A 17,673-nucleotide genomic window follows, 5' to 3' on the forward strand; every position below is an offset into this window, starting at 1 on the left:
TTTGCATACGATACCCCATCTCCCCAGGTAACAAGGGGCCCTTTTGGCTACCATTTTAACCCAGAAACCACCTAAAAACTATCTTTCTGAGGCAAAAATACCATTACAGTAAAGGCCCAAGTACCTGAAATCCCTTTTGACCCCCTACTGCCCAGGTAGGACCCTCGGGAAATAAGAAAGGACCTTCAGCAGCACCCCAACTACAAAAGACAGAGGCATAGAAAAACTCTGCGACCCATGGCCCTACAATGTGGAATTATGTACCCAAATGCTTCAGAACAGAACCCAAGAACAAAACATTTAAGAAAGCCCTACAATACTTCAAATAATTATGAATAATAATATTAATGATGGTCAGTCTGTTTTCGCAAAAGATTAGACTTTCTATTGCCGGCTCCCTCAATGGACCGTCTTGAGAACCTCAAACATGAAGGTCATTACCCATGAGGTAACGCTAGGCTCCAGTATGCTCTGTGAGGCTCCACTGTTACCGCTCCCTTTGGGTTTTTCCTGACCCACTATGCTCACCATGGTTTCACTTTTTAATGCAATTCTTTGTTGCCAAATAGCAATGTGCTTTACCATGTATTCGTGCTAGCACTATTTTAAGGCACTTGCCTATTCTCCCATCCCCCATTCACATACCCAACTCCTGGTGCTCTAAAGCAATTTCCTTTCTAATGTGGTGCTTAATAAAACGATAATAAACAAGAAACATCATTTTTGCTAATGAAATGAATCATTTATTCATTCGCAGACTTTGACAGGGTTCCTGTTCACTATACAATAAGTGATCTATGTCCTGGAGTTTAGAGAATCCTCGAGTGAAGCCAGACATTAGTGTGCCTGTTCTGAAATGTACAGCCAGCAACTCAGTGTCCAAATGAAACAGGTTTTGGTCAGAGTGGGAGGAGATGTTTGTATTCTAGGATTTTCAATGTACGACAAATAGCTCCCATCCTCATAACGAACAGCTGTTCCCCATCCTCCGCCCCGAGAAATGGAGGATAACATACTCTGCTTTTTTTCTCTGTTCAGTCAGGCATGGTGACGGACATAGGCGATCTTCCTCGCATCGGGCTGTATCGTAATTCGTAAAGCCCTGTAGATGAAGGGTAACCTTTGCAACTTTAAACTGCACATATGCATGAAAGGGCTTCCTGGCACTGGGAGCATTTGAAACCAGATAGTGGGACTTTAGCTTGAAGGTCCAGACAAACAGTCATGCTTCAAGGGAGCGACGAAACGCAAGGACACCATTTAGAGAGTGAAACAACAGTGCAAAAGAGTTACACACAGCAGGGGCCAGGCAGAGAAAGATGTCCCACCCTTCTCGGATCAGTAGAAATGAGGGATGGTGAGCACTACATTCCCCGGGCTGGCAGAGGGTTCTTGCAGGGCAATAGTGTACACGGTGGGAAGAGAGCAAACTAGCTCGGTCCCATGCCACAGAAGCAATGATGCTCTTGAAAGAGGACCTTGACCTAAATGTGTTGCCTAAGTGATTAAATATGCTGTTGAAATTGAAGAGGGAGGAGAGGAAAGGGGATGGAGATAGCAAAACCCTGCTCTGACGTACACGACTCCTGTTATAGGGTCCGGTGCGGGAAGTCTTTCTGTACTAAAGTGACACCGCTGCGTCTCAGTATATATTTCTTTGTGCCTGGCTCTGATGGCTCCATGTGTGTTGTTGTCTCCTGTGTTTCTACTGATGACATATATCATAAATTCCTTCCCATGCTGTTAACATGGAATAATGTTCATTGTTCATAAACATCAACATTAACATAATCTAATCTTCGGTAGGACATATTGGAAAGAGTGAGCGGGAAACAGACACATCCCTCCACACGACCTCGGAAGCAGACGATGTCCTGACATAGGGAGCTGCTGAAAGGAATCCCATTTGCATTCTCTATCGGGACACAGGATACACCACAGATATTGAGATACAGGGCTAGTTAATGGATTCTGATGGATTAAGCAGGGCACGGAGTAGGACATTTTCATGAATGCCACATCCTGCAGGCTCAAGGGCCCGCACTTACTAGCAAGTCAAGTGCACTGTAGGCTGACAGTGTCAGAAACCCCCAAAATAAAAAAATAGCAGAGCAGTTGGAACAGCAAGCAAAGCATACCTTAGAATATGAGAGATGCACAGTCCGAATATGAGTGTGAAACAGTTTTTCTGAGCTAATCTGAATGAAAATAGGTGGGCAGACAAGTGTTTCACATCTTCAGGCCCTTTGTCAAGGTCCTAGGCGAAGGAGTGGCCTTGAAAAAGCAGCAGAGGGAGCGAAACCTGTGCCAGCTTGCTGGTTTATACTCGTGAAGCTAAGGCGATTAACACTGATGTGAGATCTAACTAGGCAGAGTGACTCTACCGCCCTTTCAAAGGCGTAAGTATTTCCAGATATGCAGGCACTCTGTGGCTATCCACTTTGATGCAGTTTCCAGTATTGTTTGTATACCCCTACATACAACGCATGCACTGCCCTGCACCCAACACAAGCCCTCTGAATGCTAATTTTAACGACCAGGTTTCATAATTCCAAATCATCTATAGCAGTGGCATAAGAGAACGCGTTCTCCAAATTCTGAGGTCAATAGCTTTTCACAAGAACGGCATGCAGAAGGCATAGGGCAGCAAAAGAAAAGCAGACTGTACCATGCTGTCGGTAGATAGGGGGTTTCCTATAGATGTTATCTTTTACTCCAGTGTCTGAACAGGAAAGAAAAGGAAAGAACAAGACAACAAAGTAAGATAAGAACGTGAGTCTGTCTTTGCTCTTTATATGTTTAGTGACACCGGAACTCATTAACCACTGACTCCAAATGACCTGCTTTTACAAAGCGAAATGACATAATCGTTAGAGAGCATGAATGCTATGAAGCGTGATATGGTGCCCAGTGTAAGTAATTAATTTCAACATTAAACATGAACCTTCATATTTGTGCGGGTGTTAAACTCACGTGCATGCCTTTCACAAACATTACAACATGCCAAGTTGGTCATCAATTTAGGAATTATGAACTAGAAAATGTATTTACACAACATCCACTTTGCACAGGCAATGGTGCTGTTGCTCAGGTGAAATGTCCCCAGTGAATTGCTGTGAGAGAGAAAAGGCAGAAACGGGTGCAGAACAAGCGGCCAAGGCCTACCTGGGACGTGGAAGTGCCTAGGAGCTTGCTGATAGGAAGAAGGCGAAGACTTGCTGTCGGAGTGTGTGGACAGGCTCGGAGTGCTCCGACCACTTTCACTGCCTCCAGGGGGAAGAGCAAAAGAAGTAGATAAAAGAAGAAACAAAAGGAAAGCAAAGTAGAGTACTTCAAGCAAAGGCGCTTACCCACAAAGACTTGCAGAACAAACAGTTTTACTGCATGCGTGCATGAACCACCCAATGCTAGCTGTGTGTGGTCTCTGGTTCAGGTGTGGAATTCAATACACCATCCATGCAAGGCTGTCTCTACACAATCTTTACTTGGCAAGACTAATATTATACATGTTGATCTATAAAGTTAATATGCAAAAACCAGAGAAGTGCACTGACATGTCCACTCATTCAAGACATTAAGAACCTACTATAGTGGCCTAACTGACATGTTTATGAGTAAATGTTTGTGAGTAATATCAATGAAATGAGGCATAAGTAATAACACAAGGTGTTAAAGGCTTTGGTGTGAATGAAGGCGAAATGCCAGTTTATGTGTGTTGTTAGGGGCAATAAGTACTCCGAAGGGGGGGTTTGGCAGTCACCCAGCCAATGAGGAGGCTCGGAGCGGGGGCTTTACCACTCGGTACAGCCTCACATCGAGCCTCCTCAGAGCAGGAGGCCATCTTCCCTCACTGGGTTTTGGACATAAGTGCGCTTTCCTGCTTTCCCATTCCTCCGCGTCCCATCTCCCACCCCAAGCCCCCTTTTCCACACAATAAGGCACCCCCACCCCTTCTCCACTTACCTTCTGCCTCCTTGTCCGTTGGCTGTGCTGGCAACAGTAGTGTTTCTGGCACAGCTCTGACATCCACAAGACCTCCATGGATCCATGGAAAGGGAAAAGGGACTACTTATAGCCCCTCCTCCTCGATTCATGGTGGCCATCTTTGTTTTTGTAAGGTGTGAGAAGTTTCACAACTTACAGACTATTAGTATCCCAGTACAACGTGCCAGGATACTTATAGCAATAAATCCCTCGCTGGGGGGCCATAACCGCATCCGGGATCTATGGCTCCGGGGCATTACCTGACATGGTAATGGCCCACCAGCTCAAGACATATTGCTTAATTTATGCTGCACATTGTGCATCAGAACATTATTTTCCCTGCTCACTGGCATGCGCTTCATGAATGCATCAAGAGGCATCATCTTATATGGGCATACTGGGAATACTTTGAGTTCATGGGATGAGGTCAAAGTTCATATTTTAATGTGCACTGTATATTGATGAGCTAGTAAGCACAGGGTGGGGATAGGTAGTGATCTCCAAGCCATGAAAAATAGTGGTTTCCATGAATAGGGTCTACTGTTTGCCCTGCGTCTGGCTTATCCATGAAAAAACACCAAGCCTCAACATATTGGCTGTAATTTCTTATAAGATAAATGTGTATATATTGTACGTACCGCATGCACTGTGGAAAGTTACAGTATTTACAGTTCATATATTTCCCCTCCTGTTTCTAGAAGAGAGCAGTTTCTTACCAGTAACTCCATTTCTCAAGCGTTGGTATCTTTCATAGATTCACATGCTGTGAATATTCTCCCGTCGTCAGGCTGGGAATCCCATGTTACCTATGGTATAATACATTTCCTAAAGGAGAAATTGACACCTTGAGTGTCCTACCCACATTGTTGTGGGTGCTTTTGGACCCTACCAATGGGAAGTCAAGTGTATAGGTCCGCCCCTGCAGCTTCCACTCAGATTTGAACCAAACCTGCTGGTAGGAAAGAAAAAGCAGTTACAGTGGATATTTGCCTGGCGGGGAAGGCTGGAGGGCGCATCTGAATCTATGAAAGATACAAACGCTAGAGAAATTGAGTTACTGGTAAGAAACTACTCCATTCTCCAGCATTGGATCTTTCATGGATTCACATGCTGTGAATAGATTGCATAGCAGTAAAACCTAACAGGAGGAGATAGGCAAAAAAACGAAATAACATTTTGCATTTACCTTATGTGCACACATGCAATAGATGATCCCTGAAGCTGCAGGGCTTACCTTATTGGAACAGCTGCCGTAGGACTACTAATCCCATCTGCGCTTCTTCCACATGCTGCTGTTGTAGGCATTAGTGCCTTGTAAAGTTGTGAGGCATTGCTCACGCAGTCACCTGGCAGATTTACTTTAGGGGCATGCCCGCCCATAGCGCTGCTGAAACCGCCGTGGCTCTTGTGGAGTGTGCCCTGGGTGAAGCGGCTTGTTGGCTTTAGCATGGCAGAAAGATATGGTAGAGGAGAGCCATCTCACAATACCTTGCCTTGTGATCGCTTTGCCTTTATTTGAAGGCACAAATGCAATGAAAAGTTGTCTTGTAGCCATGAAGGCTTTTGTGCAGTCCAGGTAATACTTTAAGGCCCTCTTGACGTCTAAAGAATGTACTTTTCCACCGGATTACGTAAGTGGTTTCAACCCAGCACTCCATCTAAGTCAATGCCTAGCGTGAGATGCCCAGTTGGAACCCTTATTTATATATTTTATGTCAAAAGTTCTTTTTATTTCTGAACGATGTACCCTTATATAACGCCACTCTCTTTGAATGCCCCCCCCAGTCTCACTGAACCAAGAAGTAGGTTGTTTTGCAAAGTTAAAAGATTTATTTGATCAATTGAACACTATATATATATCACACTTTTATGAATATGAATATCTAAATATCACACTTATTAATATTTGTACAATGATCAATGGGTGATATGACAATAATCAACAATCTCTTTAATCAATAGGAGCATGGGTGAGAAGAATAATGTAGCCAAGAATAACTTTGTGTGGGTTCAATGAAATGCAATGATATGAAATTAATGCAGCACAGAATAAAACTTGATATGAATTCAATCAAAGACAAGGTAATCACTTTTTCCCCCTGTTATTACTGAGGGCACACAGGTTTCAGTAATATACAATCAACAATGCAGTTCAATCCCTATTCCCCAGCAAGCTTAGAGAGAACAGGAATGATTTTAAACAGGTCAAATGCTTCTGAATGTGATTTGAAATGAATGGGAAAAATGCTAAAAATGGATTTTAATTTGCTAAATGGGATTCGAAACTAGTGGGAGCCGATTTGGATAGGTTCAGGTAGACACTAGCAATGATGTTGGAATGACTAATATATAGGAAGCTGAATTCAGAGATTGCATGCAAGAAATAGCAATTTTATATGGAATGAAATTGAGCCAAACACAGAATCGCTGCAAACTTTTCAGCGCACGAGAAATGTGATTAGAGAAAACATATATTGGAGTGTGATTCACAGTTCGTTTGAAAGGAGGTTAGCTTCAATTTGACATTTAAATTTCGCTCCTAGCATGTATGGTTCCAAAGTTACAGAGGTTTTAGTAAAGGTTGATTCTTCTCAAAAGAGTCAAGATTTCAAAATGAAAGATGCGCTTTTGAAGAATAGGAACAAAGATTTCTTAACACTAGGGAGTCTATGGAGCCACAAGCTACACGACAGCACAGCCATCAATCCAGGGGCGCCCCCAGATGGTTTCTATCTGCCGAGACGCTTGCCTTATCACTGGATTATGTGGATGAGAGAAGGAGTCAGGATGGACAAAATAGATTCTACAATGCAGTTCTGGATATGTTGGACTGGGTTGGATAGGATTACTTAAAAATAAGAGATGGCTGTGGAGAGTTCTATGCTAAATACTCACAACTATGACTTTGGAATGGAATAGGCCCGTCAGGATCTGGTCAAGGGTTTTGGAGTGGAATCTGCTAGTCACCCAATAGGATTCAGGTGCTTAGTTCTGCTCTCAGCAAGGCACTCTGGTCTGCACGGCCTCCTGGACTGGATCTGATGGGTTGGTTCTGGGTTACAGCTCTGTTCTACTGGTTTGGATATCTGGGTTCTAGCAAGGGTTCTTGGCAAGAGCAGCCAAAACAGCACAGCCAGACTGTTTGAATTGGTTGGGCCACGTGGAAGTTTGAGGTTAAAATCAAGTTGCTAGATTTTAAAGGCCAGCTGAGAAGGGTTCAGCTTTTTGGATTGGGCCTTTTGCTTCAGGGTTCTGGAGCCTGGATAGTTCTGGAGTCTGGATAGTCCTGGAACTGGATTCTCCTTCAGAGCGCTTCGCCAGTAGATCAGTGATGGGTGAATGTGTGTGTCTCTTTGCCCTCAACAGTCCCTATTTATGTATTTCTTAAGGGGTTGGGTAGGCTGATTATACTATGCCCAACCCTCTAATAAGCCGATAGGTCAGAGAATTTCCTCTCCCCTGATTTGACAAGCACAGTGTGTCATGATGTGTCATGATGTGTCATGTTTATGGTCCAGGGAGAAAATCCTCCCCTTTGCTTCTGTACAGTATATCTTATTTGTCACAAAAAGCATATTTATAATATCACTAATTTACTAATACTACATGTTTACATCCCAAATAAAATAAGGCACGCATCCGTCAAAGTCCAATCTTCTGGAGAGCTTCAGTTCACAAATGACAGTTTTTCGCGCTTTTGGTCGGTTACTCAGTGTCAGTTCGGTACCAAATTTTTCACATACATGACCATACCATCTGAGCATATTCCTGTAAAGTTTCATGTTTTTAACATTATCACAACTGCTACAAAGTCCACATTTTGATAATTCTGTCTCTGAATATCGCACACATTCCAGAGTAGTTTCTACTTGTGAGCAACATTTTCATTTTAATAACCTCTAAATTCCATATTCGTACCAGTTCGGCACAATTTTCTATAAGTCTTTTTCAAAAAGATATTGTCTGTGCTTTCTGAATAAACAAAATTGCTCGTCTCCGCCTCCAAGGTCTTGGCTGGGCTAGAGAGCAGTCCCAGGCCTCTCTGACTTTGGCATCTGGTTTCAGCCTACACCCGAATTAGCATTTCCTTTTAGTCAAAGGGAGTCTTTTGTCTCCTAGCAGAGCAACAGGCCAAAGTGCTCCTCCCTTTTCCTTTCACACCTCCCTGCCAGTTCCTTAGCAGAGAGCAGGGGAAAAGATTCCTTTGTTTGGGAGAAGTTGTGGAATGTCTTTGAAGCTCAGTGTAGCTGGCTTTAACATTTAACACAATGTTTAAAATAGTATTGTCCTAAAATACAAATTACATTTTTAACAAATATATCCCAAAATCTCTTAATTCCAGCCTTTCTATTGCTTCTGATAGCAAGTCTTTCCTTTTCATACTTTGATTTCAATGTATCAGTTTAAATTGACAGGTTAAGTAATCGCCAGCTTCTGACACAGGCGAGTAGCGGTACTGCGCCCATTTTTGACATATTCTTCCAAGCAAGCATCTTTAAATGTGGATTTTCTTCTGACCAAATATGTTTCTGCTGACATTGTGCTTAGGTGAATTATTTATATACAGTGATGTTTAACACCCAACAGGGATGTTGGATCTTTTGTGATGTTTGAGAACCAAGATTTTTGCACTTTCCACAGCCAAGGAAAAACAGATTTTTAAACAGCTCGGTGTTTCTCTTGCAATGCAGGACTGCTTTTTCAAATAGTTTCATTTCCTCTGTGGGCAGCCAAATGATGGGTTTTGCCAGTAGTCTCCTGTGTTACCACGGACACAGGCGAAAGTGGATTGGTGGCCTATTTTTCGGGTTTTCCTGTGCACTTCTGGGTTATTTTAGCGTGCATAATGCTTTCCGGCGGCCATTCTGAGGTTTCTGATGCAAGCAGTGCACTGTAATGTTGCAGGGCATGGACTAGTGGGTTAAAACATCCCACAAGCGCCCCCTCTTGCGATTTGGCATTGATTGTCCATCAATGGGAATTCGCAAGACTGGGATGTCTGTCTCATCTCTTTTGGTTCCAAAAATGGCAAAGTTCTTCATCTTTTCCAACATCTGGGGTGGATTGACCGGTTCTCCTCGCCCAGTTCTGATGTGAGTATTGAGCGATACTCCGGGGCCCTGGGATCTTTGCTCCCGGTCCCTGGGTAGTCCTCCTTGGTTTCTAATCCTAGGATGACAAAACAAAAACATATTTGTAGACATTTCCCCACCACTATTAATGTAGTGGGGCGGATACATACATTTTGATAAATCAGGACACACTTTTATATTGTAAATTATGGACTATATATGGAATATTTTATAGTGGGGATTCTAAGGAGCTGGATAGACCCCCTCTGGGGTTCCAGAAGACTCATCTAGTTGCTGTAGAGTATGCCTAGGATGGCAGCACTTTAGTTGGTTAATATGGACCCACTTATCTTCCCCCTCTGCCAAACTGCCTTTGGGGATGTGGATTTTGTAGGCGACTGGTGAGATTTTGTCTACAATTTCAAAATGACCCCTCCAGGTAGGCAAAAATTTGCACTGTTTGGCCTGGTTCCGTTGGAAATTGTATAAGTAGACCCGGTCTCCAACATTGTATTCTTTTCTGGTAGTCTTTAAGTCATAGTGGGTCTTCATGCTGTCTGCAGATCTCTCTCGATTTCGCTGAGCATAGGCAAAAGCATGTTGAAAGTGTTTTCTCAGATTTTCAACATACTCATGAGTTGTGGAGGCATTGATTAATGTCTGCTCTTGGGTTCTCTAGAGCAGATGCTGGGGAAGCACAATCCTGCGTCCAGTCATCAGCTCAAACGGTGACATTTTAGTTGCAGATGAAGGGGTAGATCTTATGGCCATTAGGACAAGAGGTAATCGAATATCCCAACTTGGCCTAGAATCTGCCACAAACGTTTTTAACATGCTCACTATTGTTTTATTATATCTCTCTACTGAACCACTTGAGGCTCGCCGGTAAGCAATTTGTCGCTTGCTTTTGACCCCAAGTATCTCCCACATCTTTATCATTACTTCGCTGGTGAAATGGCTACCTCAGTCTTACTCAATCCTTTGGGGTAGTGTCCAAAACGTGAAAAGATGTGGTTGATCATCAGGGCAGCTGCTGTTTCTGCTTGCAGTTTGGGGCCAGGAGCCATTCCACCCATTTAGTAAACAAGCATGTCACGGTCAGCATGTACTTGTTTCCCCTAGAGGAGCGAATCACAGGCCCGATGAAATCCACTTGTAAATCTGACCATGGCAGTGTCATCCCCCTCTTTTGGAGAGGTGCACGGTGTGTGAGGGATGCTGGCTGAAATTGTGCACACACAAGACACCCCTTCAAGTATTGGTCAAAGTCCTACCCCATGTGTGGCCAGTATGCAACCTCTCTTAAAGATTTCAAGTGTTGTATGAAACCCCCTATGACCGCCTGTGGCTGCATCATGGGCATGACTTAACATCAGGCTCCGGAATGAGGTAGGGACCAACCACTGATCATGGCCAGCTAGGGATCTCCTGACCAACAAACCGTCTTGGATTCTGAACATTTTTGGACATTTCATCAACACTCTGAGGTCCTCTTTCCCAATGTAATCGGTATCCGTCAGGGGAAAGCTCTCTGGGTCCTCAATGTGTTAATAAAACTTACCAATTATTGGATCCCCTTTTTGAGCCGTAATCAAATCAGCATCTGGGGTCTCCTTACTCCATTGTGCAGAGTTCATTGTGAGCATTTGTCTGGGACCTAGTGATAGCAGTGACCTGGATTTCCCCAACAGGGACTGGATCTAGATCCCCTTGGATGGCTCTGATTTTGGCCAGCTGGTCAGCTAAGTCATTTCCAGTTTTGTCTCGTCCCTCTACTTTAGAATGATCCTTGATCTTTTTCCAGTAGATGGTCATCCCATTTGAGTTGACCAGATCATCAATGTTTTGAATTAATTTCCCATGTCTCAATGGTTTATTATTAGCACATAACATGCCTCTGGTTTTCCAGTGAACCAGGTGCTCTACAAACCCGTTCCGTACATAATCCGAATCTGTGATTATGACCAGTTTGTGGAGTTGATGTTGGACAGCAGTGAGGATGGCTTGATGCACAGCCATCAACTCTGCCACTTGACTACTTCGGGGACCATTCTTGTACCCAGCAGAGGGTTCTGGGGTCTCATTCACCCATGCATTCCCTACGCCAGCCACAAGTTCTTTTTCCCCGTTCTTTTTCCCAGTTGATAAGAGCATCCATCCACATAGACAGTGGGCATTCCCTCACACTTGTCTTCTTCAAAGACTTTGTGTGGGGAATTGAGGTATGCCTCCATGTTGTCCTTGATTTTTAGACTTTTGTCCTGTAGAGTTTTCTTTGGCACAATCATGGAAGTCAGCCAGACCTTGCGCGAGGGGACTCTTCTTGTTTTGGCCATATCTGACCTCCACAGGAAAGCCTTGCATTGACAGAATCCAGGAAGTAATTCGGGAATTACTCACATTTCCAGCCCAGATTCTGTCACTTTGGAGATATTGCAGAGGCTGGTGTGGAGTCTCCACTATGATGAGTTCCCCCTGGATGAACGGGCGGTAATTCTTCAATGCCCACACCGTTGGCAGGAGTGCCTTCTCACAATCGTTGAGTTTTTCCTCCACAGAGGATAAAGTTTTACCCGCATAGGAAATTACTTTATTGACCTTGTCATAATACTGGTATAATACTGCACTCAAGCATTTATTAGAGAACCCTGTCTCTAAGAAGAACTCCTTGTTTCTGACAGGGTAAGCTAGGCAAAGTGCTTGTGAGAGGCTCCTGTTGAGTTTTCTTACTGCCTCGGATTGTTCTGGATCCCACTCCCACTTGGCCCCCCCCTTCAAAAGAAGAATCAGGGGTCTTGTGATCTCTGCGTAGTCCTCACTGAATTTTCTACTGTAATTAGTCAATCCAAGGAGGCTCCTTAGTTCCCGCAGAGTTTTGGCGTCTTTCAATTTCTGGAGTGCTTCCACTTTCTTTTCCTGGGGACAGAAACCCTGAGGAGTAATCTCATGCCCCAAGAAAATTGACATTGGTTCTACACCACTGCGCCTTTTGAAAGGAAAGTTTTGCACCGGCTGCCCTCAACTTTGTCAGAACATAACGTATCTCCGCTATGTGTTCCTCCACAGTTGAGTTTATGATGAGAACATCATCTACATAGGCCAGGTTACCACTTTCACCCAGGTCGGGCATGGCCTTATGTAGGAAAATGTTGAATTAAGTGCCGGAGTTGATGTATCCAAAGGGAGTCCGGGTCCACGTGTATTGCTGCCCCTCAAAGGTAAAGGCCAGCTTGTATTGGTCCTCCCTACTGACAGGTACAGTCCAGTATCCATTGGTCTGGTCTATTACAGTGAATACCTGTGACACCTGGATCTGGGCCAGCCCTTGGTCAATGTAGGGAAGAGGCCATCGGGAAGTATGGACCTGTTTGTTGAGCTCCCTAAGGTCGGTGCAGAGTCTCCACTGGCCGTTTGGCTTCAATTTCTCCAGCACCGGATTATTGAAGGTGCTGTGGACTGGACGGATTATCCCACGGGACTCATGGTTCTTAATTATTTCAGTGAGTACACCGCAAAGAGATCTTGAAAATCCAAGAAAACTTGTTTTAATTTTTGCTTCTGCTCCAGAGTCTCACAGTCATCAGCTAGGTTGACTCTCTCTTCAACCATCTGCCTGAAGCCTGGAAAAACTTCTGGTTTCGCTATCTCAGCGGCCTCCTCCAGCTCGGTGGAGAAGTCCCTGGTCGAAGTGCTGATTTGGACCGGTGGCTTCAGGTGGGGAAGGCAGTCCCCGCGGACTTGGAAAATCACCTCATCCCTCCTGAAGTCACAGGTCACATCTTCCTTACCATAAGGGCAGGAAGTGTACAACAGGAAGTTCCCCCCATGCCGGGTAAAGATCCTGTCTGGTGTTGTGTTGTCATCACTATCGCTGTCAAAACAGTCCTTGGGGATTGGTCCTAACAGTTAATTACCTAAATCTATGGAAAAATGTCAGTCACCAACCACCATTCCAATAATGGTGCCTGCGGCTACAGTGATACTCTTTGAGTCACTGTTATCCACCTCTATTAGAATGGTGTCATGTTCTATATTGACTAGTGGTGTTGGGTTTACCCCCAACCCTTGCTGTTGGAGAGAAGGATTAAGATGAATATAGGCATCAGGGTTTTTCAATTTCTGTCCTCTTTTAACTCTCACTTCCAGGGAGAATTGTCTGGTCCTTTCTGGGATGGTGATTTCCTCTCCAATCTGAATTTCAACTGCATAAGGCAGCAGTTGAGCTGACCTAAAGGCTTTCTCTGGGTCATCAAAGCCCATGGGATTATCCGCTAATCGGGACCAAGCTTTGAAGGTTATTAGGTCCAAACTAATGGCAAAGCTATTGAGAATGTCACTGTCTAAGTAGAAGGCGGCCGTGACGTGACGTCTCGCATGACCCAACAATTATGGACTATGCTCTTGTTGCCTATGGAGATTTTGAGCATACACCTGCTTGGCAGGAGATCTTAGGAATAGGGCTTTTGCAGATCCATTTCCCATTTGTCTATGAATCTAAATGTGGGAATGGCTGGATCTTTTGGGAGTTGGCGGAACATGGCTTCACTGACAAAGCTCTTACCGTTGTTCACACACACTCGGGCGAGAACAGAGTCCTTCCCTTAATTTAATTGAACAGGGATGAACAACTGCTCTCCAATTTGCTGAATATCAGCCAGGCTCTGAGATGATTTCTCATCTTTCTGGACTATAGGAGTGGGAATGTCTGATTGTGGATTGGTAAAGAATTTCAGAGTGTTTCCTTCCAGTGTGGAATGCCACCTTAAACTGGAAGGAAGGTTGATTTTCAGAAATAGAGAGGACCTCCCCTCCCCCCATCACCCGTTTGTTGTCCTACTGCTATTACTGTCACGTCTGGGATGTGGTTGTTCTGGAAGTGAAATTCTACTTGCTCAGATTTTTGTTCAACCATGTGCCAGGTGCCGTTTAAACTAACATGGTTGACACTCTGTTTTAATTTTATTGGTCGGCTAGTCTGGGTCCAGGGGACCTTGTTTACACAGTCTATTAGGTGTGACAACCTTCGCAGGAGGTCATTCCCTAGTAAACAAGGGGTGCCCTCTGGAGTTACAACTATGACTGGGTGCTTCACCTTGTGTCGCCAAATTTTAATGTCCAAATCCGCCGTTACCTCGACGGGAATTTTTTTCTCGTCAAAGTTCTGAAGTTGTCCAGGAAGAGGTCTGAGAGGAATTTGATAATTCTCCCCCTTTCCTGAATTCAGTTTATCAAAGGCCTTTTTGGACAGAAGGGTAGCTTGGGATCCCATTGCCAAAATTGTACCCTGCCCCTGTACTTGAACTGGGGCATATTATCTTCCCTCCTTCTCCGCAAGGGGGCACAGATAATGCACATTTTCGGACAACTGGTGGGTTAGTTTTCCTCTTTTGGACACTGATAGAGAAGAGATTTGGGTAGAATTCTGTTCGGAGTCTAGGGAATCTGAAAATAAAAGGTGGCAACTAGAGATGGGAGAAGTTGTGAGTTCCCCTGGTTCTGGTGCTGGGCTGCCCCTCCCTTTTTGGAGGCAGTCACCAGGATGGGTTGGAACCAGGGGATTTTCATGTTGTTGGTTCTGGGGTTGGATGATGGGCGGCGCTAGCTCAGTCCCCACATCTAGCCAATCTGGATTTGAATCCTTTGGGACCCATTTTTCTTTGGGAGGAGTTCCCCCTTCTCTGAAGGAGAACATCCTTTTCCCAGGATATTCTGAGGATCCCTGTCCTTCAAATTGGAAGATTTGTTCCCCCTCCACAAAATGGGTCTGTAATGGGTTCTTTTTTTCTCCTACCCCACCTCTGCTCCTTGGGTGGCAGACTTTCAGGGGCAGGAGATTTTGGTTCCGGTTTCTGGGTTTCCAGGGGCTTTTTACAAGTGGGGAAGGAAGCTTCCTCCAAGGCTTTACACGCCCCATCCCCTTATGCCTCCTCCCTGGGAACCGGTGGGTTGTTGGGGTGCTGCCCTCGTCATTGTTCTGTAGCACCAGGTCTGGAGTTTGAGGCATTCTGTGCTGGCATGCTCATCTGAGGGTTCTGCTGTGCCCTCAGCATGCGACCCATACCCTGTGCCATGTTTTGGACCTGGCGCTCTGACTGTGAAACCCACTCAGGCTAATACCGGGTTCTCATTTCACCCCTGGGCTGATCCCAGGAAGATTTGGGTACCCCTCCATCCTTGGCCTCCCCTCTCCCGGATTAGGTTGTCTGGGCTCAGAAAAGTGGGGAAAGAGGATGGACTATTCTGGGGTTGAAAGTTTTGTGGGTACCTGGGGAAATAGTTCTGTCCATAATGTGGGGAATTTCTGCCCTCCTGGGGGAAGTGAGGAGTAAAGTTCCCTGGGTTAGGTGCTGCTTGGTTGGATCCCCCCCTGGGCTGGAGGAGGCCACATGTAACCCAGGATGGGTCTATTCCCCTTGTAGCGGGGACTTATATAGTCAGGGGAGTGAGGGATCCCATTTGTGGGACTACCTCTTTGACTCCCTGTCTGTGACTGGCCCGAGGGCCTTCTGGTCTTGGGATTATTCTGCTGTGCAGGCGGGTTTTTAGGTCCCCCCATCTCCAAATCTAAAATGGGGGCAACCTTCACCTCTGCCACCTTAACAGCAGCAGGGGTGTTGGTTGGTTGGGGGCTTTTTTGAGTATTCTTGTTTTCTATGGGCTTTTGCACCTCAGATTCGGGTGGCCTGTTCAATGACCCAGTCTAGTGATCTTTTCTCATGAAAATCTCTCACTAGCTGGGTCATGATGTACTTTACTAGAGCGTGGAAGAAAGTATTGACAAATTCTTTGCTGTCCGTGGGCACCCTTCTGGTAGTCTGCGCAAAGGCACGCTTTAATTCCTGCACAAATTCTTGTGGGGCCTGATCCTCCCCACATTGTAAGTTGTAGGCTGCCTTGCGAGTCTCTTGGGGATTTCCGTGAACAGAAAAATGCTTCAAGATGGCCGCCTATAGGTGGACCATCTAGAATGATTTTGGTCCTCCAGTCCCGCAAAGAAACTGGAGTATTCTGATGAGAAGGTCCATTTCACATACTGAATTCAGCTACTGTTGTCTTTCAAATGGAAAGTTTCCATCATCTGCTCAAAGAGCTCTAAGTGCTCCCAAACAGAATACTTAGCGTTCTTATGATAAGGCGTGATGACGCTCCTGATCTCCTTGATTTGTTTTAAGGGGTACTTAAGCAAGGCCCTTTTTGCCTTATTGGCCTTCTTGGTTTGGGTAACCCTAGTCCAATCCTCCTCTGACTCAGAGGCACTGCTCCCAGAGGTGCCCGTCTGGTCTTCTAGGTTCTCCTGGATTCTGCAAGCCTGGGCATGGCTGGCAGAATGTGGGGACCTAGTCTCCTGTGTCCTGGGGTGCTCAAAGGAGTCTTCTGATTCCTCCTTCCTCCCAGGATTTGATGGGTACCCCCCCTGTCCTAGCTGGGCAGAGGTTTTCAGGATGCCCTTAGTGGGCCTACTCTCATGGAGTTCCCCACTAAACTTCACAGTACTTGGGTACCCATACCCAGATGCCCGCCCATCCATTCCTGGGAGGTATTGGTCTATGAGTCCCATACTTCTGATTGGATTGAAATCTGCCATCCCCTTGGCCCTGGGTTCATATGCGCCAGTGGTCATGGGGTTGGCAGAGTCCAGGGATTGGGAGAGATGAAGGCCTCTGGTACTAGGGAGGTTATGCTCAGATGTCTCCCTTTCCCAGCGAACCTCATCTCTGTCAGCCCCCTCTCCCTGTTGTCATGCAAGAACCTGAGCTTTCTGTCCCTCAATCAAGGCCTTACTAGTCTCTATCAGTCTCTCTTGCATGGCTACCTGCCTGTGGAGCCTGTCATTGTTCTCAGAGAGAGGCTCATTTTCTCTCTGTGCTTCCTGGTTTGTCTTTGAGTACTGGGCCACTCTTTGCTGCAGGAGGGTTACCTCCTGAGTCCTGTCCAGACTGACCTGTTCCTTCCTTGCCAGAGCATCTTCCACCCTCCTGGTGTGCTCTAGCAATCTTTCATGCTCTTTTTGGAGGTCACCCAGTCCCTGAAGGGCCAGGTGATCTTCTTCTACTTTCCCTTTAAGTGAAAGACTTCCTGGCCTAAGGTGTCCCTTTCCTGAGCAAGAACCTGCCTCTGTGCCGCCAGGTCGTCCCTCTGTCTTTGTAGCGCACCAGCTATCTGACGCTCTTCATCAAACTCTGCCTGGGTACCCAGGTCTTTCAAAATGAATGTATTGCTTTCCTCTTTCTCTCTATCTAGTTGGCTTTGCAGGGTGACTACCTGCTCTGCGCATGTCCTGTTAAAGTTTATTTGTTGCTCCAGCTTTTTCTGGCTCTGCAGTAGGGAGTCCAAACTTTCTTGGTACTCCTTCTGCAAGGCCAGAATTCTGGTATCCTGTTCTGCATTTTCCTGTTGCAGGATACCCATGTCCTATTTTATTTTGACTATATACTGCCTACTTTCATTTTCTGACTCCTGGCTCCTCTGCAGCCTCTGCTCAGAAGAGTTCAGATCAGTTTGGGCCTTTTCTAATGCCATCAGTTGCCTACTTGCCAGATCTTGGCCTTCAGCATATTTATCCTGTATGGCTCCAATAGATAAATATAGATATGCTGCTATCTTGGCAATCTTATTT

The 17,673-nt window shown here is 45.3% G+C and overlaps 1 protein-coding gene across 12 annotated transcripts in view; it reads right to left on the reverse strand.

Annotated features, from left to right (window-relative positions):
• The window catches only part of ABLIM2 (actin binding LIM protein family member 2), a 1,607,463-nt gene that overhangs the window by 412,266 nt on the left and 1,177,524 nt on the right, over positions 1-17,673 (reverse strand). For 7 of the 12 annotated variants that reach the window (XM_069632024.1, XM_069632014.1, XM_069632015.1 and 4 more), the window contains 2 exons: positions 3,166-3,267; positions 2,669-2,722 (listed from right to left, as the gene is read on the reverse strand). The exons of 3 other annotated variants lie outside the window; for them this stretch is intronic. In XM_069632024.1, coding sequence (XP_069488125.1) covers positions 2,669-2,722; positions 3,166-3,267 — 156 coding nt within the window. Of the gene's footprint in view, positions 1-800; positions 1,103-2,668; positions 2,723-3,165; positions 3,268-17,673 lie in introns of those variants that run through there. 2 more of the 12 variants (XM_069632023.1, XM_069632017.1) reach the window with 2 other exon arrangements.

The sequence above is a fragment of the Ambystoma mexicanum genome, chromosome 6q (assembly GCF_040938575.1).
Source record: "Ambystoma mexicanum isolate Mex_15411 chromosome 6q, UKY_AmexF1_1, whole genome shotgun sequence".
Classification (NCBI taxonomy): domain Eukaryota; kingdom Metazoa; phylum Chordata; class Amphibia; order Caudata; family Ambystomatidae; genus Ambystoma; species Ambystoma mexicanum.